Source organism: Podarcis liolepis (genome assembly GCF_965112155.1).
Source record: "Podarcis liolepis genome assembly, chromosome: 2".
Classification (NCBI taxonomy): Eukaryota; Metazoa; Chordata; class Lepidosauria; order Squamata; family Lacertidae; genus Podarcis; species Podarcis liolepis.
In genome coordinates this window covers 116,617,700-116,639,558 of record NC_139555.1, presented here as the reverse complement: position 1 = coordinate 116,639,558, position 21,859 = coordinate 116,617,700, and the positions used below count along the sequence as shown (strand labels likewise).

The 21,859-nt window shown below is 50.4% G+C and overlaps 2 protein-coding genes across 2 annotated transcripts; both read right to left on the bottom strand.

The window, feature by feature from the left end:
* Positions 1-604: 604 nt before the first annotated feature.
* Positions 605-6,531, bottom strand: LOC310701400 (uncharacterized protein). Its single transcript, XM_083492200.1, has 4 exons — positions 6,060-6,531; positions 3,772-4,508; positions 2,881-2,971; positions 605-1,605 (listed from the first exon to the last, which is right to left on the bottom strand). Exons 1-4 carry the CDS (start codon positions 6,226-6,228, stop codon positions 725-727), a joined length of 1,878 nt encoding a protein of 625 aa, XP_083348326.1. The 5' UTR covers positions 6,229-6,531; the 3' UTR covers positions 605-724.
* Positions 6,532-15,759: 9,228 nt separating this feature from the next.
* On the bottom strand, positions 15,760-21,486 carry LOC310701697 (uncharacterized protein). The gene is made up of 2 exons (XM_083492976.1): positions 19,868-21,486; positions 15,760-16,896 (listed from the first exon to the last, which is right to left on the bottom strand). The coding sequence occupies exons 1-2, from the start codon at positions 20,432-20,434 to the stop codon at positions 16,195-16,197; spliced, it is 1,269 nt and encodes a 422-aa protein (XP_083349102.1). The 5' UTR covers positions 20,435-21,486; the 3' UTR covers positions 15,760-16,194.
* Between the last annotated feature and the right edge of the window lie 373 nt (positions 21,487-21,859).

Genomic DNA, 21,859 nt, shown 5'->3' with positions numbered 1-21,859 from the left:
GGCCAGTCGCTGTCTCACAGTCTAACATTCCTCACAGGACTGTTGTGAGGATGAAATGTTTTTGATCACAGTATGAGTTTTTGATCTGCTAATGTATTATCTTGGAATATTGTCGTATTGCCTCTTTTGCACAAGTTTCTTTCATTATTTTTCGTTATATCTTTTGTCTCTTTATCTTACCTGTGCACATATTCAATTGTTTTCTTCCTTTGTTGAATTGCTGGAATACTTTGCTAGTTGTATTCTACAAAAAGTATCTATTTAGGGCAGTGCTGTCCAAACTTTTTTCAAAGAGGGCCAGATTTGATGAAGTGAAGGGCTGTGATTGAAGTTTTAGGATTGATGTTGTTGAGCTCTTTTTAGGGTTGACGTTGTTGAGGTTTTTTAAGGATTTTACCCGAGGAAATAAACTGCCACAGGGGCTGGATTCAACCGACAGGTGGGCAGGATTAGGCCCCCGAAACGGACTGTGGCTGCTTTGCACTCTTTGTGGGAAGCACTGAAAATAAATAAACAAACTAAACCTTGGTATGATCTAGCAAGATGATTCTTACATTCTTACAGAAGACATCTTCCCCCCCCCCCAACAAGAAAAACAACAACCTTGTACAACCTACAGTTAAGATTTATTCATCCAATTCTCCTGTGGCCACCTAGAACACTCAACAATATTATCTTTAATGCATAGTTAAAGGAAATGAAAGATTCTTAAAAAGACACGGCTTCAGCTTGGCTTCCTTTCCACGTGCAGCTTCTGATGCCGAAGAAGGCCGCTGCGCCGCGTGAAACATTTCTGACACTCGGAGCATTCGTAGGGCTTCACCCCCGTGTGGGTTCTCTCGTGCTGAATGAGGTACGACCTGCGGCTGAAGGTCTGCCCACAGTCCGAGCACTCGTAGGGCTTCTCCCCTGTGTGGATTCTCTCGTGTTCTGTAAGGACCGAGCTGTAGCTGAAGCTCTTCCCACACTCCGAACATGTATACGGTTTCTCTCCTGTGTGCATGCGCTGGTGTATGAGGAGGTGGGATTGCCTGCTGAAGGTCCTCCCGCACTCCGAACATACGTGTTGGTTCGCTCTTGTCTGGATTTCCCGGGGCTGAGGAGCATCGTAAGGCTGAGGGAACCTTTTCCCAAAGTCCGACCAGATGGAGGGTTTCCCTCCCATGCGTTTCCTCTCAGGCATATTGAGGTGCAGCCGCAACTTGAGGCTCTTGCCCCATTCTGAGGATTTGTATGCCTTTTCTGCCGTCGACAGTCTCTGCTTCTTGAGGACATCAGAGCTCGGGAACAAGTTCTTCCCGCCATCCACACCCGCCTTCTTTCTTTTACGCCGGAGCAGTCCGTCCTGGAAGGCCCTCTTGTGTGAGCCTGTGTGAGTACCCTCATGGAGAAAGGATAGCTCTGCTGTCTTCCATGGTTGGTTTTCTATGTGATTTTCTTGAACCTGCAAACCTCTGGGCATCAGTTCCATTTCAGGATCCTGAGGACTTTTCCCTTTGGTGTTTTCCCATGATCCTGTGGGGACATCTCCTTTCTTGGGTCCTTGTGGCAGAAGAGTCTCTTCGTCCTTGGGCTCCTCTTTCACCTTCACTTGCCAGTCAACAGCTGGAAGTAAACAAGACACCTGTTAAATCGGTCACACGAAGGACACAAAGTGGAGTAAGAACTGATCTATGCATCACAATTAACAGGACAAGTTGACCCCTCATTTAAACAAGAACATAGATGTCAACAAAAATCACAAACAATCCTATATATTTCATCAGGGGTGTTAGATAATTCCATCTAAAATGGAAAAGGGAGTGGAAGTTTCTGTAATCTGGATATTTATCTGAGGCCAGGGACAAAAATTGTGCAGACAAATATGAGTGGTATTCACTATGATCAGTGCTATTTTTCTAGAAAAAGAGGTGCTGAAACTCATCATTAGTGTCTCCTTGTTCTCTTATAATGGCAATGGCACCCAACTGAGGAGGTGTAAGAACTGAGTACCAACTGAAAAAAAGCCCTAACTATAATACGTATAGGGAGGTAAATATGGAAGAAAGCCTTCTTGCAAATATTTGGATCCCAGAACATTTAGGGCAGGCTTCCTCAACCTCGGCCCTTCAGATGTTTTGAGGCTACAATTCCCATCATCCCTGACCACTGGTCCTGCAAGCTAGGGATCATGGGAGTTGTAGGCCAAAAACATCCGGAGGGCCGAAGTTGAGGAAGCCTGATTTATATAAATATAAATAACTATAAATAAAATTTATTATTATTATTATTATTATTATTATTATTATTATTATTATTATTATTATTATTATTGAAGGGGGCCTGGAAAATAACTAGGAAGCAGTATAGCTGTTTTAAGACTTGGTTAGGAAGAAAAGTGTTTAAAAACAGGATTCCACATCAACAACTCTGAAGTGGTATAGCCTTTCTACTGCCTCATTCAGGTCCAACCGAGGAAAACATATTTTTTAAGGGGGAGGCGGGAATCTTGACATCATACCCTATGTCAGTTTCCAAAGCAGGAGTGTGGATTTTAGGTGCACTCTGAACTTCACATAGGAAGAAGAAGAGAAGAAGAGTTTGGATTTGATATCCCACTTTATCACTACCCGAAGGAGTCTCAAAGCGGCTAACAACCTCCTTTCCCTTCCTCCCCAAAATAAACACTCTGTGAGGTGAGTGGGGCTGAGAGACTTCAGAGCAGTGTGACTGGCCCAAGGTCACCCAGCAGCTGCATGTGGAGGAGCGGAGACACAAACCTGGTTCACCAGATTACAAGTCTACCGCTCTTAACCACTACACCACACTGGCTCTCACACTAGGAGGAATGTGGAGCCCCTGCTACACCGCAAACACCTCGGACGCTCAGTAAATACTTGCCTGGGACCGCGGTCTCTCCATCGCCTTCTTCTACAGCCTCCATGGAAAGCTTCAACGTGACAGTCTCTGACAGATGCTGCCCACATGGTGTCTGAAATGAAGGCCAGTGAATAATATATTTTCATTTTTTTATTTACTTATTTCATACACTGCTTGATTTTGTCTCTCTCTTTAAGCAAAAAACCTCAAAGCAGTTTACCAAAAACAAAAAGGAACAATAAAATTATTAGTAAAAACAATTAAAATGTTCCAAAAATGAAAAACCAGCAATAAACTTGAAACACATATGCTTTCCTAGATATATAGGAAGGCTTGTCTAAACAAAAATGTTTCTAGTAGGTGCAGAACATGATAAAACAAAGGTGTCTGCTGGATAGCAATAGTTCCAATGTGTAGGTGCCACCACACTAAAAGACTGATTTTTACACAGACACAAATGCAGATTGTATCGCTTTTTTGTTAAGGGCTAATTTCTGAGAAGGGACGCGGGTGGCGCTGTGGGTAAAACCTCAGTGCCTAGGACTTGCCGATCGTATGGTCGGCGGTTCGAATCCCCGCAGCGGGGTGAGTTTCCGTCTTTCAGTCCCAGCTCCTGCCCACCTAGCAGTTCGAAAGCACCCCTAAGTGCAAGTAGGTAAATAGGTACCGCTTTATAGCGGGAAGGTAAATGGCGTTTCTGTGTGCTGCGCTGGTGCTGGCTCGCCAGAGCAGCTTCATCACGCTGGCCACGTGACTTGGAAGTGTCTCCGGACAGCGCTGGCTCCTGGCCTCTTAAGTGAGATGAGCGCACAACCCTAGAGTCGGACACGACTGGCCCGTACAGGCAGGGGTCCCTTTACCTTTTTAATTTCTGAGAAAGTTGTGACCCTCAGGATGAAACAGTTTGCTCACCTGCTCTTTGTGGTTCTCAGACCACTTCAACCTCAGGAGGAAATCCTCTGCAAGAGCCACCGCTTGCTTGCCAGTCTCTGGCCCGCGTTCCTTGACCCAGCTCCGCATTTCCTCTGGGAGGATCATCAGGAACTGCTCCAGGATCACCATCTCCAGGATCTGCTCCTTGGTGCATCTCTCCGGCTCCAGCCACTGACAGCAAAGTTCCCGGAGATGTCCAAGTGCCTCTTGGGGCCCCTCAGCCTCCCAATAGGAGAACCGCCGGAAACGCAAGCGCTGGGCCTCCAAGCCAGCTGTAATGCCCTCCTCTGCTAGGTGCCCAGAAAGATCCTGGCTCCGGTCAACCTCATGGGTTTCTCCATTAACACCCGGCAACGTATGAACCCTCCACTCTTCACGAGTCCACCATTTGGCGTCTGCAAATTCCTTTATGGAATATTTAAAATCCTTAGGGGTCTTCCCCAGGTGAGGCCGTGGTGGCAGCGGATTTTCCCATCCTGGCCAAGCGGCGACCACATCCTTTGGGAACTTACCCCGCAGAGCTCCCCAGCACTGTTGCAGCCCTCCATCTGGCTCCTGCTTAATTCTGTGTGCGGCTGCTTCCCCAGAAAGCTCTCCATGGGTCTCCACCTGGATGATGTGAAGGTCCCTCTGCAGGGACTCCCCTGGTCCGAACTCTGCTGGATCCTCCTTTTCTGTTTTTATTCCAGGCATGCTTCCTTGCTTTGCAGACGAAACTGGAAAACATCCAGAGCAATGTCAGTAAGTGTGCAATTTATTAAAAAACAAACGCAAACCAGGTCTAACCCGGTTTCTCAATTTTAGATTCTAATTTCCCAAATCTTAAATTCATTTCTCCACATGATTTGTTCTTTGATTTCTGCAAATTCCTCTTTATATGCATATCCCCACCACCACAATTTCCCCCAACGTTTTTGCAAAGCAATCACAAAAATATGCATTACTCTGACCAGTTTGCCCCAGTACATGCAATTTTGTACACATTATCTGGCTGGAGAACAGCACTGAAAATTTAGGATAAATGTGATTTTTTGGCGGGTGGGGATGTTTTTCGGTTCTTTATTTCTTTTGCTAATTAAGTAGATTCCCCTTTAAATGTGAACAGAACTGATTCCCCACCCCACCCCTAGATCTGAGAAATCTGTGGCCTTCAGATGCTGCTGGACTACAACTCCCATCATCCCTGGCTTATAAATAGTTCAAATAAACATTTTTTATATATAGCTAGCTACAAGGGCAAAACTGTTTGGGGGTATAAAATCATTGGTTTATTCCAAATGACCCACAGGAATATTCTGCTTTTCCAAATAACCAGGAAACACACTAGCTTCTTTCTTCCAAATGGTCATTTGAATACAAATAGGCAGAGAAACACATGAGACCAAAAGATCAGTTGCTTTCACTGTTCAGTTTTTAGGGACCATCACCAAATGGACAATATACACCCCTTGCTGTTATAAGACAGATAAACCTTCTGAGCAGCTGCTGAAGATTTGCAGGATTGATTTGCTTAAAAAATGACACCAGTTATTAGTATTTGCAGAGTTTTTTTAGGAACAACAGAAAAGCCCTGTTGGGTCTGGTCCTCTGGTCCAGCATCTCTTGCAGTGGCGAACCGGATCCCCCAATGCGAAATCTACAAGCGGGATCCGAGCGCAACAGTGCTGTCCCCACTTCTGATTCCCCATAAAGTGGTATTCAGAGACCCATTGCTTCAGATGCTGGACATAATTTTCAATGGAAGGTAGAACAAAATGATAGGAAAACACAGAGTATGTGAGGCTGGCCGAGGGGTAAAAAAACCTGCCCTACTCTTGTGCTATTAACAGCTGCATGAATCTGCAAAGGTGAGGAGTAGTAAGTAGTAGTAGTAGTAGTAGTAGTAGTAGTAGTAGTAGTAATAATAATAATAATAATAATAATAATAATAATAATAATAATAATGTATACCCAGCCCATCTGGCTGGGTTTCCCCAGACACTCTTGGCAGCTTCCAACAAAATATTAAAATACAATAGTCTGTTAAACATTAAAAGCTTCCCTAAGCAGGGATGCAAGTGATGGATGCAAGCCATGGCACAGAGCTATCAACAGCTCAGGTCTACCACTCAAAGGCTGCGGTCAAAAAGGCACAGGCGAGAGGCTGTAAGTTGCCAACCCCAGCGCAGACTCTCGGTTTTTCTGCTTGCAACAGAGCTGCTTCCCTCTCTCCTGCTCTCCTGGTTCTCCTGCTCTTCCTCTGGATCCGGGCCTTGCCTGAAACTCACCCTCTCCTGGGGGTTTTTGCATCACAGCTGCTGCTGATGTCTTGGGGGCTTCCCAGATCTTCATAAAGCGGGGTGCGCGCGCGTGCACCCCAAAAGCCAGTCTCCCAAGCAAGGAGGAGAAGGGACACAAAGTGGCTGCCTTCTTCACATCTGCCCGTCTCAAATTCATGCGCCTCTCTGCCAAGGAGAACTCGGTTCATTTAACCCTTTCCTTGTCTTTCATTTTGCTGTTGGTTTTTGGAAATGGCAACTTGCGTGTTATATATAAAAGTGGACAGATTAAAAGCCGAAGGACATCAGGGGAGCCTGCTGGGTCAGGCCAACGGCCCATCTAGGCCAGCATCCTGTTCTCAGAAGGTCTGTCCAGATCATGGGCATAGCCAAGGGATGGCAGGGAGGGGCAGCTGCCCTCCTAAATCAATCAAAATCAATCAAAATACATAGCAAACTGAGGTTCTGCCCCCCCAACAAAAGGCCTGCCCTCCCTAACAAAAATCCTGGATACACCCATGATCCAGATCTCTGTGGAAACCCACCCACCACCCCCCAAGCAGGATCGCAGCACAAAAGCCTTCTCCCCTCCTATGGCTCTTAGTAACTGATTTTCAGAAATATTTACTGCCTCGGACTGTGCATAGCCATCATGACTAGTAGCCAGCCTTGCCCTCTGTGAATTTGTCTAATCCTCTTTTCAAGCCATCCCAGTTGGTGGTTGTCATGGCCTCCTGTGGCAGGGAGTTCCACAGGTGCTGCTTGAAGTATTTTCTTCCCTGGATAACCTTCAAGTTCTAGTATTAGGAGAGAGGGAGGAAAACTTTTCTCTATCCACTTTCTGCTTGTCAGATTCATGCAGGCAGGTATCTCACATACCAGTACATAGGAAGCTGCTGTATTATTCAAAGTCTATCAATTGGTCTATCTAGCTCAGTATTGTCTAGCCACTGAGCTGCAGCCCATCTGCACATACGGTGGTACCTTGGGTTAAGTACTTAATTCGTTCTGGAGGTCTGTTCTTAACTTGAAACTGTTCTTAACCTGAAGCACCACTTAAGCTAATGGGGCCTCCCGCTGCTGCCGCACCGCCGGAGCACGGTTTCTGTTCTTAGCCTGAAGCAAAGTTCTTAACCCGAGGTACTATTTCTGGGTTAGCGGAGTCTGTAACCTGAAGCGTATGTAACCTGAAGCGTATATAACCCCAGGTACCACTGTACTGTAACTTGGTCCCACGTTGTTTAGGGCACCATATACACAAATAACATAAACTATAACCTGGCTTAGTCACAAGCTGGCAGCCTGTGCAGTTATTTCAGATCACGCATTGTATGTGCCTGCCAGATCATTCCCCTTTACCACCTAACTGCCACTTTTGAAGAAGACTAAGAGTCAGCCCCACACAGAACTCATTAGTCAAGTAAGCTCTTTGGAGGTGGCCCCGATAGATGTGTTGCAACCTGCAGAATTCCATCTTGCGGCAACATGGAAACAGGCCTTCTTCAAGACTGGCACCTGCTCTTTGCAATGATCTCCCCTCTGCAATGCAGGTGCAAAGGCAATACAGCCAGACCCACTGCAGACTTGTCTTTGAGCTTGTTTCCTCTCTTCTCCCTCCCAGTTCTTCTTCCTTTTGTGCCATGCCTTTTCAGGTGGCAAGTACTGATTTTTGCAAGCTGCTCTTGAAGAGCCTTTGTGTTGCCAAAATAAATGCTGTAAACAAATAATACAACAGGCAGAACACCAGCAAACTTGACACAAATAAAACACATTAAAAAAACAATAGGCCCGACCTCCCGTCTCTTCCTTATTTCAATTTCATATTAGTTATTGCCAATACCCACTTTTATCAGCATTTAGCTTTTTCTTAATATAGCTTAACTCTTATGTCTAACTTGCAGCTATTACTGAAGTTCCTCGAATGCTGCAACAGAGTTTAAACTACTATATTTATATTTCAAATATTCTTTGAAAACCTCCCATTTTGAGACAAATTCCTGTTTTGATTTATTCTTTATTTTTTCTGATAAGACTGTCTAATTCGGCATATTCTGTCAGCTTTTGGATCCATTCATGTATAGAGGGAATTTCAATACTCTTCCATTTTGCTGCGATAAGAACTCTTGCTGCCGCTGTGGTGTATAAAAAGATACCCTTCATTTTTTGCGGAATATCCAAATCTGTAACTCCCAGGAGATAGGCCTCTGGTTTTTTATTAAAAGAGATCTTTAGCTTTTTTTGCAGTTCTGAGTGAATACTCCCCCAGAATACCTGTATTTTCTTACATAACCACCACATGTGGTAGAAAGTTCCTGGATTATCTCTGTATCTCCAGCAATTACTTGGCACATTTTTGTACATTTTCGAAAGTTTCCAGGGTGTTAACAAACAATACAACACTGATGGTACTTAAGAAAAAAACAACAGGCACTATTCACTCCCTGAAATAACAGGCAACTCCCTCCCAAACCAAGCAACCTCCCCTCCGCCAACCCTGTGTATTACTTGTTATGTAGTGTAGTTTCACCCTGGGCCAACAGGGGGATACTGTATATAGTTTTCACTCAGGTCTGTAGATAGTTTTCACTCAGGTCCGCGTCCGTTATTTTAGGCGGGAACTCTGAGCTGTGGTGGTTACAATGTTGACAGCCGGCTGACTATAAATACAGGCCGGCTGAGCTGTTCGCTGTCAGTTTATTTCCAGCTTACCAGAATAAAAGAGCTACTTGAAGAAATCGCTGTGCCGGCTGCTATGTCAACCCACAACTTAACACTGGCGACGAAGGTGGGATCGATGGACATCAGAGCACAGCCAGATGCGGCCAGCCTCTGAAATGAGCTGAATCACTGAGCTGAATCACAGAGCGAAATCACTGAGCGAAATCACTGGGCAGAACCAATTCAGAGCTGACTGTTCTGGCTGGAGCACTGTGTCCATCCATCGCCCTTCACGCCGGCATCGGAATCATGGCTTCACTTGTGCCTCTACCGCCGTTTGCGCCAGCATCTGAATCATGGGACTCCTACCTCGCTCGGTTCGACTGCTACCTCCAAGCCAACGAGCTGACAGCAGTATCAAAGGATCGGAAGCGGGGCCTATTCCTCAGCCTCTGTGGGCCTGAGGTGTTTGAGACGGCCCGAGCATTGGTTGCGCCTGAAGCAGTCCAGGAAACACCATGGGACACGATCCAAGAGAAGCTCCGCAGCCACTACGCACCAAAGCCGTCCAAGATTGCTGCCCGCCATGCGTTCTACCACCGGAACCAGGCAGAGGGGGAGTCAATCAACAACTACACCACCGCCCTGCGACAGGCTGCAATGCACTGTGAGTTCCGAGACTTAGACGATGCCCTGATGGATCGAATCGTCTGCGGGGTCCGGGACATCCATCTGCAACGGCGTCTCCTAGCCAAGCCAGACCTCACGCTGCAGAAAGCCATTGAGGAGGCTGTGGCCTCAGAAGCTGCTGAACGCTCTGCTCAGGAGATCCGCAAGTCCAGCAGCCCGCGTCTTGCTAGGGAGCCAGTTCCGGTGCATCATGAAGAGGCCAGCAGTGATGAGGCATCCTCCAGTGAAGACGATGATGTGCACCAGACAAAGCGGGAGCGCAGGAAGTTCCAACAGAACTCCAAGGGCCAACCGGAATGTGCTGGCTGCGGAGGCAACCATTCCCGTGCCAAGTGTCGATTCAGAGACGCCATCTGTAGGAAGTGTTCCAGAAGGGGCCACATCGCTAAGGTCTGCCGATCGGCTCCGTCTGACACCCCCCCTTCATCGACTCGCAAGTCCAAGTCTTCACTCCAGTCTGCCAAGGAAAGTTGTTTCGCACTCACCCACTGCCGCTGCCCGTCTGGAACCACGATTGGCCAAACCGACTCGTCGACGCGACGCAAGCTGAACGTCACGGTGCTCATTGAAGGAGCTCCATGTGACATGGAGATCGACACCGGGTCTGCCCTGTCCATCATGTCATGGAGCACCCTCAAAAGACTGGTACCCAGAGTGTCCAAAAGGCAACTCGACTCTCACCGCGTACACCTGAGAGACTACCAGGGAAACGACATTCCCGTGGTAGGCGTTGGCCGGTTCCGGATCGCCTTCAAGGATTTTTCGGGCCTGCTCCGGTTGGTGGTGGTCGAAGGTCAGCGGCCAAGCCTCCTAGGGCTAGACTGGTTTGATGCCCTCGGCCTGGAAATCACCGGCATCAACTGCATCTCTAACGCAGAGACTGAGGGTCTGGTCAAGGACTTTGCCGAGGTTTTTGACGGCACCTTGGGGCAATATACAGGTACGCCCATCTCCTTTAGCCTTGATCCACAAGTCGCCCCCATCAAGCTAAAGCCACGCTGGGTTCCCTTTGCTCTCAAGGCTAAGGTGGACGAACAACTGGACAAACTGATCGCCCAAGGAGTTTTGGAGCCGGTTGACCACGCAAAGTGGGAAACCCCCATCGTCACGCCTGTCAAGCCAGATGGGTCGGTGAGAATCTGCGCTGACTACAAGTGCACGATTAACAAGGCACTTCAGCAGCACGCTTATCCGGTTCCTGTTGTCCACCACCTGCTGCATTCCCTGGGTGAGGGTAAGGTCTTCGCTAAGCTGGACCTTGCCCAAGCCTATCAACAACTGCCTGTCGATGATGCCACTGCTGAGGCCCAGACGATCGTCACCCACCGGGGGGCATTCCGTTGCCGCCGGTTGCAGTTCGGGGTGAGTGTGGCTCCTGGCATCTTCCAAAGCCTTATGGAGCGTCTCCTGCAAGGGCTTCCGGGCGTGGTACCATATTTTGATGACGTCTTGGTGTCTGCAGACTCACACCAGCAGCTGTTCGAGCGCCTCCGTGCCGTGCTGACCAGGTTCCAGGAGGCCGGGCTCAAGGTAAAGAGGGAGAAGTGCCAGATTGCCGTTTCACAGGTAGAGTTCCTGGGCTATCTTATCGATGCCTCCGGCCTTCGTCCAACCACATCCAAGATCCGCGCTATCCAGCAGGCCCCCACCCCAAAGAACAAAACGGAGTTGCAGGCATTCCTGGGGCTGCTGAACTTTTATAACATGTTCCTGCCCCACAAAGCCACAGTGGCTGAGCCTCTTCACCGACTCCTTAGCACTAAGACACCTTGGGCCTGGGGTCATCGGGAGACGGCGGCCTTCAACGCGGTCAAGGCTCTCCTTTCTTCAGACAGTGTGCTGGTACAGTACAGTGAATCCAGGCCGCTGGTCCTTGCCTGCGACGCCTCACCTTTTGGCATCGGTGCTGTCCTTAGTCACCGTTTTCCAGATGGAAGAGAAGCACCGCTCGCCTACTTTTCCAGGACACTATCTCCGACGGAACGGAATTACAGCCAGCTCGACAAGGAGGCATTGGCACTTGTGGCTGGGGTGAAGAGGTTCCATGAATACCTCTATGGCAGGACTTTTGACCTCATCACTGACCACAAGCCACTCCTGGGCCTCCTCGCCGGTGATCGTCCAACTCCACCGGTCCTCTCACCACGCATGCTACGATGGACTGTTTTCCTGGCTGCCTACCACTACCGGCTCATCCATCGCCCGGGGAAATCGATGGGCCATGCCGACGCCCTCAGCCGTTGCCCTCTTCCAGCATTTGTGGAAGACCCGGCTCCAGCTTCATCGCTCCTTCTGATTGAGGATCTTCCGACAGCGCCTGTATCGGCTGCCACTGTGGCCTCCGCGTCTGCCCAGGATTGCACCATCAGCCGGGTGCTCAACTGGGTGTGGAGGGGGTGGCCACAAGGGCCTTTTGCATCGGAGTTCCAGCCCTTCGCAACCAGACAACATGAACTCTCAGCTCATCGCGGCTGTCTGCTGTGGGGAGACCGCGTCGTGATTCCCCAGGGACTCCGTCAGCGCGTCCTGGAGGCTCTGCACGTTGGCCACCCAGGAATTGTCAAAATGAAGGCGTTGGCTCGGTGTTACGTCTGGTGGCCTAATATGGACGATGCCATCACTGCCTGGGTGTCCGCCTGCCAAGCGTGCCAAGAGTCGAGGCCTGCACCACCGGCAGCTAAGGGACACACCTGGGAGACGCCAAAGACACCCTGGTCGAGGGTGCACATCGATCTGGCTGGCCCCTTTCACGGCCGGACCTTTATGGTAGTGGTGGACGCCTATTCCAAATGGCTGGAGGTCGCCCTGATGCCCTCCACCACTACCGAAGCTGTCATCCGGGTGCTGCGAGGCCTGTTTGCAACGCATGGGTGTCCTGATGTCCTGGTCTCTGACAACGGACCGCAGTTCACGTCAGGCACGTTTGAGCGGTATCTTTTGGGACTGGGCATCCGCCATGCCCTAACGGCACCTTTTCATCCATCCAGCAACGGGCAAGCAGAAAGAATGGTGCGCTCGACAAAAGAGGCACTGGCGCGCCTGGACCGGGGAGACTGGCATGAGCGGGTCGCCGAATACTTGTTCGTGCAACACATCACCCCTCATGCGGCCACAGGGAGGAGCCCTGCTGAACTGCTTATGGGCCGCCGCCTCAGGTCACCGCTCGACCGGCTACACCCAGACTTTGCTGTGGCTGAACCCCCAGGCTGTGCCAACGCACCACGGTCATTTGTCCCAGGGAATCAGGTCTTTGCCCGGAACTATGTGGGGGACATCCCTTGGGTGCCAGCCACAGTAGTGGGAGTCACTGGACCTCGCTCATACCAGGTGGCACTCGAAGACGGACGCTTGTGGCGACGGCACATAGACCAGCTTAGGCGCAGGGTTGGGGACTTGGACACTACCGAGGTGCCCCCAACTGCGCTTGCGGCTCCAGAAGAGACACGTACAGATGGCGAGGCCCCACCTACACCTCCCTCGCAAACTGCCAGCGTGGAGCCGAACCAAGCCGTTTCAGAACAGACTCAGACCACTCCACTTGCGGAGGCTCCACCCACAGCAGCGGATCCAGGGGAGTTGGTTCCAATGCCACCTAGGGTCGCACCACAGCCTCAGCGAGAACTGTGTGGCCCTCCGGACTTGGCTACCAGTCCCCGGCGGTCTGGCAGAGTTTCCAAGCGCCCAACTTATTTAAAGGACTATGTTGTTGGACAGGTATCACTGTTGGTCTAAGTAGGGGAAATGTAACCGATATGCTTTTGTGCCTAATTGAACCATTACGCGTAGTGCTGTATATAAGGAAACCATTACGATTGTAACTAACGCCTTATCTCGGTGGGGAGGGGTGTTATGTAGTGTAGTTTCACCCTGGGCCAACAGGGGGATACTGTATATAGTTTTCACTCAGGTCTGTAGATAGTTTTCACTCAGGTCCGCGTCCGTTATTTTAGGCGGGAACTCTGAGCTGTGGTGGTTACAATGTTGACAGCCGGCTGACTATAAATACAGGCCGGCTGAGCTGTTCGCTGTCAGTTTATTTCCAGCTTACCAGAATAAAAGAGCTACTTGAAGAAATCGCTGTGCCGGCTGCTATGTCAACCCACAACTTAACATTACTGATTATTTTTTAAAGCAAAACACCAAAGCACAGAGGGGCAGGCGGCTTTGGTAGGAAGCAGGTGTGTGTGAGGACTCCATATTAGGGCTCTAACTATTATACTGCACTGGGTTCAAGTTGCATTCACTGCAATGCAATACAATACAGGCAGGCTGTTCTCTTGCTGAGACACAAACACCCCGAGTTGAAGTTTGGGGACCTGGTGCCCTCAAGGTTGCAGGACTTCACTTCCCGACATCCATGTCCATTGGGGCTAGCTGAGGCTGATGGGAAATGCAGACCAACCACAACTAGAAGACAACACAGCAGCTTCTCTGTTCCTCACATGGCAGGACCAGATGCCCCTCAGGTTTCAGTGCCCTGAAGAATCCTGGGGTCTGTAGTTTGTTAAGGGTGCTGGGAATTATAGCTCTGTGATTGGTAATCTACAGGTCCTAGGTTGTTTTTTTTTGGGGGGGGGGAGAACCATGTGCGTAAAATGTGCTTTAAATATACGGTGTGGAAGCAACCTTAAGATTTTTCTGTATTTTCTACGGATTTTGCGTTTTCATGTAACCAGTTTACTATTATTTCCACGAGTCCATAGCCTGAGATATGGAAGTAAATAAAGGAAAAGAAAAACACAAAAAATTGTATGCTTTATAGGAGAGACAGCAAGAAAACGAAGGAGGGGGTAAAGGGTTTCTGATGTTTTCTTACAGGGGAGCTACACCACCATCACAGCATGATTTTTGACTGGTCGACACAGCTCTTTGCCCAAAGCTTTGGTTGTGTGGAGCTCCTTTCCTTCTGCACAGCTTTCCTCTCCTGCTTTGCCCTCAGATAACCATCTATTCAAAGTGGTTAGCATTACAGCACGCTAATAAATTTCTATATTTGGGGATGCTGAGTCCCACCTTTTCTCTGGAGCTGACCAAGGAATCAGAGCCCTGGCTCCAGCTGGGAGGGCAAGAAATGGAAGTGAGCTGCTCCACATCTTGTATTCACTCCTGGGGGAAATCCTTAGGAGAAACTTACCGTATTTTTTGCCCTATAGGACGCACTTTTTCCCCTCCAAAAATGAAGGGGAAATCTGGGTGCGTCCTATGGGGCGAATGCAGGCTTTCGCTGAAGCCTGGAGAGCGAGAGGGGTCGGTGCGCAGAGACCGGCTCCAAGGGTTGCGCAGAGCTGCCTGCAGTCCCCGGCTCAGCACAGCTCTGCGCGGCCATCCGGAGCGGGGCGCTAAGTCCCCCCGCTCCGGATGGCGGCGCAGAGCTGCCTGCAATCCCGGGATCAGCGGCACTTCTCCCCATCGCCAGCCCCACAAGCTCGGGGGACAGCGGGGAGGCAGAGCGTGCCTTCCCACTGTTCCCCGACCTGGTTCTTCCAGCCCCGCACCTGGGGGGGAAATAAAATTTTTTTTCTTTATTCCCCCCCCCCCAAAAACAAAACTAGGTGCGTCCTATGGGCCGGAGCGTCCTATGGGGCGCAAAATACGGTAGGTTGTGATCCCATGTAGGGAACACTGGGACTTCTGAGTAAACCTGCAGAGAATCATGCTGTTAATGTGAACACAAAAATAAATAAATGTGGTTGCAATATATTTGTGTTTGTGTGTGTTTTATGATGGTAGAAAAATTTGAAATTTTGTAATGTTGTTAAGATTGCTTCAGACTTCTATGTATATTTTAAGTATGTACCTTTTGTGGGGGAGTGGTATGTACACATTCTATTACCTCAGGGTGTGTTCTCCCTTGGTAACATAACCTAGGTATGAGGAACATCTGAGCAAATCCAGTTCTCAGATTTAGCAACCTCCTTTCTGCCCCATCTCCAAATTCAGGAACTACATGTTCAGCAGCAAAAGCAGGGCTGCCAACCCCACCTGCCTCTTTCCCTCCACAACACTGTCCAATCAGGTGTGGGACACCTTTGGCCTTCCAGGTGTTGTTGAACTACAACTCCCATCAGCCCCGGCAAGTGCGGCCAATGGCCAAGGACAATGGCAACTGTAGTTCAGCAACATCCAGGGGGCGAAAGGTTCCCCACACCTGCTCAAACACCACCTCACCCAGGGTGTTGCTAGGTGGGCTTGCTGGTAAAGTGGGGGGAAACAGGAAATGGTCCCTTAGAAAAGTGGTGGTGGTGGTAGGGAAAGGGATTAAGCACTCTTGCTTTTTAACCGCTACTTCTCTCGTACAAATAGCCCTCTCCCCCACTGCTTCATTACACACTGGCAGATAATGGAGCTGGAAATCCTTAAAAAAATGTTCTTACTGTTTATTTTAAAAAATACTTATAAACTGCCATTCCCCAAAGTTTCACAGCAGGGAACGACCATAAAAATGACTGCAATAAAAACAAAAACAGGGCAAGAGTAGTGACTTGCATAAAATTCATAGCTTTGCCAACTGAGACACAAAAAGTGAAAGTGTTTTTTGTGGTGACCACAGACATGGAGTTCCACTTCACCATATATATAGGCTGTGTTATGAGGTAATTTTATCTCAGGACCTGATTAGAAACATCACACGGTGTAGGGGCAAAAGTCACCTCACAACAAGGTTTCGGAAGACGGTTTACTGGAGCTTTCTGTGGTAGATCCCCAGCTTCTTGGAACAAAGATTGTTTTGAATTAAACTGAAGTGTGCATTTCGAAACTTTTCTGTTTTTCTTTCATCCAAGGGCTCCATGAGGAGTTAGGAATTGCTCATGAAGTAGCTTGCCAGAGCTTCCCTCACCAGGCTCCCATCCCGTGCATCCTCTGGGGACGTTGGGAGCCTCAAGTGTCCCTCAGGGACTTGGTCCCACACGCCGTCTTGGGCCCAAGGCCCGTCCACCAAAGCATGTCCACGATTCTCGCAAATATTGTGGAGCACGACGGACCCCACCACCACGGGGATAATGTTCTCTTCGGCCACCTCCAAGCGGGTGGCCAGGCACCTCCACCGTCCCTTCAGCCGCCCAAAGGCCTCTTCGGCCACCTTCCTGCAGTCACTTAGGCGGGAGTTGAAATGTTCTTGGCGGGGGCTGAGGTTACCAGTGAAGGGCTTCATGAGCCACTTCTTCAAGGGGTAGGACGCGTCGGCCAAGATGAGCGGGGGGATCTCCACGTTGCCAATGGTCATTGAATGAGTCCCTGGTACGAACGACCCTTGGTCCATCGCCTCACACAGGGCTAGGTTTCGGAAGAAGGAGGCGTCCTTATCTTTACCGCACCAGCTGAGTTCGATGTCAATGAAGCGGCCCTTGTGGTCCACCGTGCCTTGCATTGACATAGGGAAGAACCCCTTTTGGCTGATGTTGGTCCCCTTTCGGACAGTGCAGATGATGGGGATGTGGGTCCTGTCCATGACTCCCACACAGCTGGGAAACCCCATTTCCTCAAATCCTGCCATGACCTTTCAAAACAAAAAGATGGAAGAATTAGAAAGCCGATCAACCCATCATCATCATCCAGGCCAGGCTTCCTGAAACAGGTGCTAGCCAGGTGTTTTGTACTACATCAGCCCCGGTCAGAACTTGGAATGATGGGACTTGGAGTCTTAAACATCTAGTGGGCATCAGGTTGCTTTGGGAGTCGTCTGAATGAAAACTGGCATAGAAATATAATCAATCAATCAGTCCCAGAAAAGGAACACGTAGTAGATAAAAGGTACCCTCTTTTCCTTTTACATTTTCAGCACAGATTTGAGCTGGTTCTATACAGCTCAGTGGTGGTCCTGTGGGGTGGTAAAAGCTTTCTAGGAAATGATATACCGTATTTTTTGCCCCATAGGACGCACCGCCCCATAGGACACACCTAATTTTTTTTGGGGGGGGGGAATAAAGAAAAAAATTTTTCCCCTCCCCAGGCACGGGGGCAGGCGCGGGGGAGGCCCAAGCTTCCCCCGACCCCAGAACAGCCTGCTATCTGCAAGCCTAGGGAGCTGCACCGGTCTCCCTCACGGAGAGGTGCGCGAAGCCCGGGGGCGCTCTTTAGCACGCACCAGGCTTCAGAATGCAGGCAGCTCTGCGCTACCCTCCGGAGCCCCGCGTGGCTTCGCGCCAGGATCCAGAGGGTGGCGCATAGCTGCAGGAAGCCCTGGAGCGCAGGCAGCTCTGTGCCACCTTCCAGAGCCCTGCGCGGCTTCGCGCCAGGATCCAGAGGGTGGCGCAGAGCTGCAGGAAGCCCTGGAGCGCAGGCAGCTCCGCGCCACCCTCCAGAGCCCCGCGCGGCTTCGCGCCGGGATCCGGAGGGTGGCGCGGAGCTGCAAGAAGCCCTGGAGCGCAGGCAGCTCCGCGCCACCCTCCAGAGCCCCCCGCGGCTTCACGCCGGGATCCGGAGGGTGGCGCGGAGCTGCAGGAAGCCCTGGAGCGCAGGCAGCTCCGCGCCACCCTCCAGAGCCCCCCGCGGCTTCGCGCCGGGATCCGGAGGGTGGCGCAGAGCTGCAGGAAGCCCGGGAAAGCCTGCATTCGCCCCATAGGATGCACACACATTTCCGCTTCATTTTTGGAGGGGGAAAAGTGCGTCCTATAGGGCGAAAAATACGGTATAATGAGTTAAAGAAAATGTTTAACAAAAGTTATGTTAAAAAACCAGAGGCTTTTCTCTTATGTATGATAGGTGAGGAACTACCAAAATAAAAGACTATTTATGTATGCAACAACGGCAGCAATAATGCTTCTAGCCCAGAGATGGAAAGAAAGAAGTACTGACCAGAGAAGAGTGCGAACCAAGCCGATGGAATATGCAGAAATGGCAAGTCTGGCGGGAAAGATCAGAAACCAGGAAGACCAAGTATTCTTAAAAGATTGGAGTAACTTTTTAATATACTTGAAAGACAACTGTAGACAGTTGAAATCATTGGCAGGAATACAATGACACTTGTAAAGTGAAATGAACTTTGGTTACTGTGATTATATAATAGATAGATAATGGTAAAAGATGCAGGAAAAAAGAAAAAGAAAAAAATCTTTAGAATGGAACCCATGGAAGGAGGGAAGGAGGTTGGAAGATTCGAAAGAACCTTCGAATCTTTTTGTTTTGGAATGGTTATCGTTGTTGTGAATAACTTTATGTAAAACTAATAAAAATCTTTATAAAACAGAAAAGAAAAGGAATAGGAGAGAGAGAGAGAAAGAAAGAAATGTCAACACAACAATATATAAACAAATAGAACAAGAAGAACCTATGTTTAAAGAAGACTGGAAAGCGTTTATTGAATAGATGGGAAATAATTGTGTGCAGCTAAAAAGGCTGGCAGCATTAAGATATATTCAACAGTAAATAAGTTTTGATAGGTGCAATAATGGAATACTGAATGGTATAGTTTTTGTAAAACATGCAGGGGTTTATGATATCTAAAGTGAACCATGGAAAGAGAAGAAAGGAAGTCATTGAATACCATAAGGGTGTAACATGAGTATTTTAAATTGTAAAACAGAAAATTTAATAAAAAATTCACACACACACAATAAACAAACAAACAAAGTAGTAGTAGTAGTAGTAACAAAGGGAGGGGGAAATTCAAGTACCGTATTTTTCGCCCCATAGGACGCTCCGTCCCATAGGACGCACCTAGTTTTTTGGGGGGGAAATAAAGGGGAAAAAATTCCCTTTATTTCCCCCCCAAAAGCAGGTCGGGGAAACAGAACCAGGTCGAGGAACAGCGGGATGGCGGCGCTGCGCCTCCCTGCTGTCCCCCGAGCTTGTGGGGCTGGCCGATGTCTGCCCCACGCGAGGGGCGCTCTGCATCAGGGCGCCCCCCCCTGCCGGGCCGGCAGGCTGCTATCTGCAGCGTGGGGAGCCTTGCCGGGAACTCCGGCAAGGCTCCCCACGCTGCGGATGTCTGCCTGGCGAGGGGGGCGCTCTGCTTCAGGGCGCCACGCCCGCCGGGCGGCAGGCTGCTATCCGCAGCGTGGGGAGCCTTGCCGGGAACTCCGGCAAGGCTCCCCACACTGCGGATGTCTGCCTGGCGAGGGGGGCGCTCTGCTTCAGGCCGCCCCTCGCGCCGGGCAGCAGGCTGCTATCTGCAGCGTGGGAAGCCTTGCCGGGAACTCCGGCAAGGCTCCCCACGCTGCGGATAGCAGCCTGGCGCGGGCGGAGCTCTGCTTCAGGGCGCCTCGCCCGCCGGGCGGCAGGCTGCGATCCGCAGCCTAGACATCCCTGCCGGACCTCCCGTAGGGCTGCCTAGGCTGCGGATATGTTCCTGAAGCCTGGAGAGCGAGAGGGATCGGTGCGACCAACCCCTCTCGCTCTCCAAGCTTCAGCAAAAGCCTGCATTCGCCCCATAGGACGCACCCAGATTTCCCCTTCATTTTTGGAGGGGAAAAAGTGCGTCCTATAGGGCGAAAAATACGGTACATAAATAAAAATAAAAATACCATCACCTCTTTGGGGTCCTCGAGGGCCACCACCTTCCTGAAGAGCAGCTTCTCGATGGCCAGGCACACCTCGATGAAGACCTCCCCGACGGTGGAGCGCCCCACCCCGAAGTGCGCGGCCACGGAGCGGTAGCATTCGGTGGTGGCCAGCTTCCAGAGGGCGATGCCCACGCGCTTCTCCACGCTCAGCGGCGCCCGCATCGTAGTGGTCTGGCGCTGCAGCTCCGGCCGCAGCTCCTCGCACAGCGCCAGGAAGGTGTCCTTGGTCATGCGGAAGCCCTGCAGCCACTGGCTGGGCTGCCACGTCTCCAGCACCACGCGCTCCCACCAGTCCTGGCTCACCTGGCGCGACCAGAAGCGGTGCGGCCCGGCGTGGAGCTCCTCGGCCACCAGGCGCGCCTCGCTGTCCGGACACGCGTCGGGCAGCAGCTGGTGCAGCAGCGAGACGTGGTTGGCCATCACGCGGCGCATCGTCCGCCGGGCGCGGGCAGCCACGCCGCCCCGGTGCAGGTGGAGGCGCACCAGGTTGTGCGTGGCCAGGATCACCAGCACGATGGCCTCCAGGTTCTCCATACGCACGAGAATTCGCGCAATCGTTTATTTGGATGGTGATGACGGAATCGAGGGCAGCTGCGCTGGGTACCTCGGTCAGCAGAGCAGGACGCTCTTGATCTCAGGGTTGTGGGTTCAAGCCCCACGGTGGGCAAAAGATGCCTGCATTGCCAGGGGTTGGACTGGATGACCCTAGGAGGTCCCTTCCAGAATTACAATTCAGTGATTCCCCTTCCCGTCTTTAGGGACGACTTGCACAAGCTTCTCCAAAACGGCTCAAAATGGCCCAAAGCGCTTCGAAGCAAGCATCGCGGGCAGGGGCAGGCAGAAAGCCTGCAGAAATGTTGATATAAGAATAAGCGGGTTGTTTTGCACCCTGCCGGAATGGCTGCAAGCGGCCTACGAGTAGATTTAAAAACACGACTAAAAAAAGAGAGAGAACTCGAAGAAGAAGAAAAGGGTCGTAAAATGCCGCGGCGAAGTCAATCCATGCCGAATTCTGGAATTTTTGGCATTTTGCAATTCGAAAAGTCAAACTTCCAAGGCGGAAAAGCAGCAATGAAAAGGCCGGAGGTTTCGGCTGCAGCGCGATGTCAGCCCTCGCCGTAGATCGTGGAAACCAACGTTGCAAACTGATTTTTCTCCAAGGGGAAAAAAGAATATAAATAAAGCGGGGTGCAATCCAAGCATTTCTGTAAAATCCTAAGATCGAGGCGCTGCAACGAAGCTCGTCTTCTTTGCCTCCCTCCCCGCTTCCCGCGAGCCTTTCTCCCGCTTCTGTCTCTGGGCGTGCTTCCCCTTCTTCTCCCCCGGTTGCCAATGTCTAGCTAAAGGCTATTGAGAGCCTAAAGGGTTAAAGCGACAGAGCTCTCCCCTCCGACACTAGACGGTGCCCACGATTCAAGGGGAAAGCGCGTCTCCATGGCAGGTGCCTGTGCGCGTGCGCGTGCGTATTGGAATGCCATTCGCCTAGGTTCCACTAGGGGGGTCGCCTTCTGCAAAGAGTCCCTGTGGGCTGTGAAGGCGGATATCCCAGAAAGTGGGAGAGGAGTCACATCAACCCCAGGAGGGATTGAAGATGGTGGAAGAGCCCCCACCTCAAAGTATTGGTTTATTTTATTGAGTTTAGATCCCACCACCCTTCCATTTTAGGGATACACAAACACAGACACGCGTACGTAAAGGTTAAAACCACCGAGTTCCTTTCCGATTCCTGGAGAGACCACGATACAGAGTCGCGGGAATGTAGTTTAAAACACCAAGGGCTACAGTTTTCATGTTTTTCAGGTGGCAATTCCGATTGTATAGGAACCCGTGCGAAGAACGTGCCGCTGCAGCGCTTTAGCTCTGCAATCATCTCGCTCTCTAAACACACGCAAAATAAAATCAAGTTTCTAGCAATTGTGGAACCTGAGATACGAGGCAAAATGTACGGGCACTGTCCTC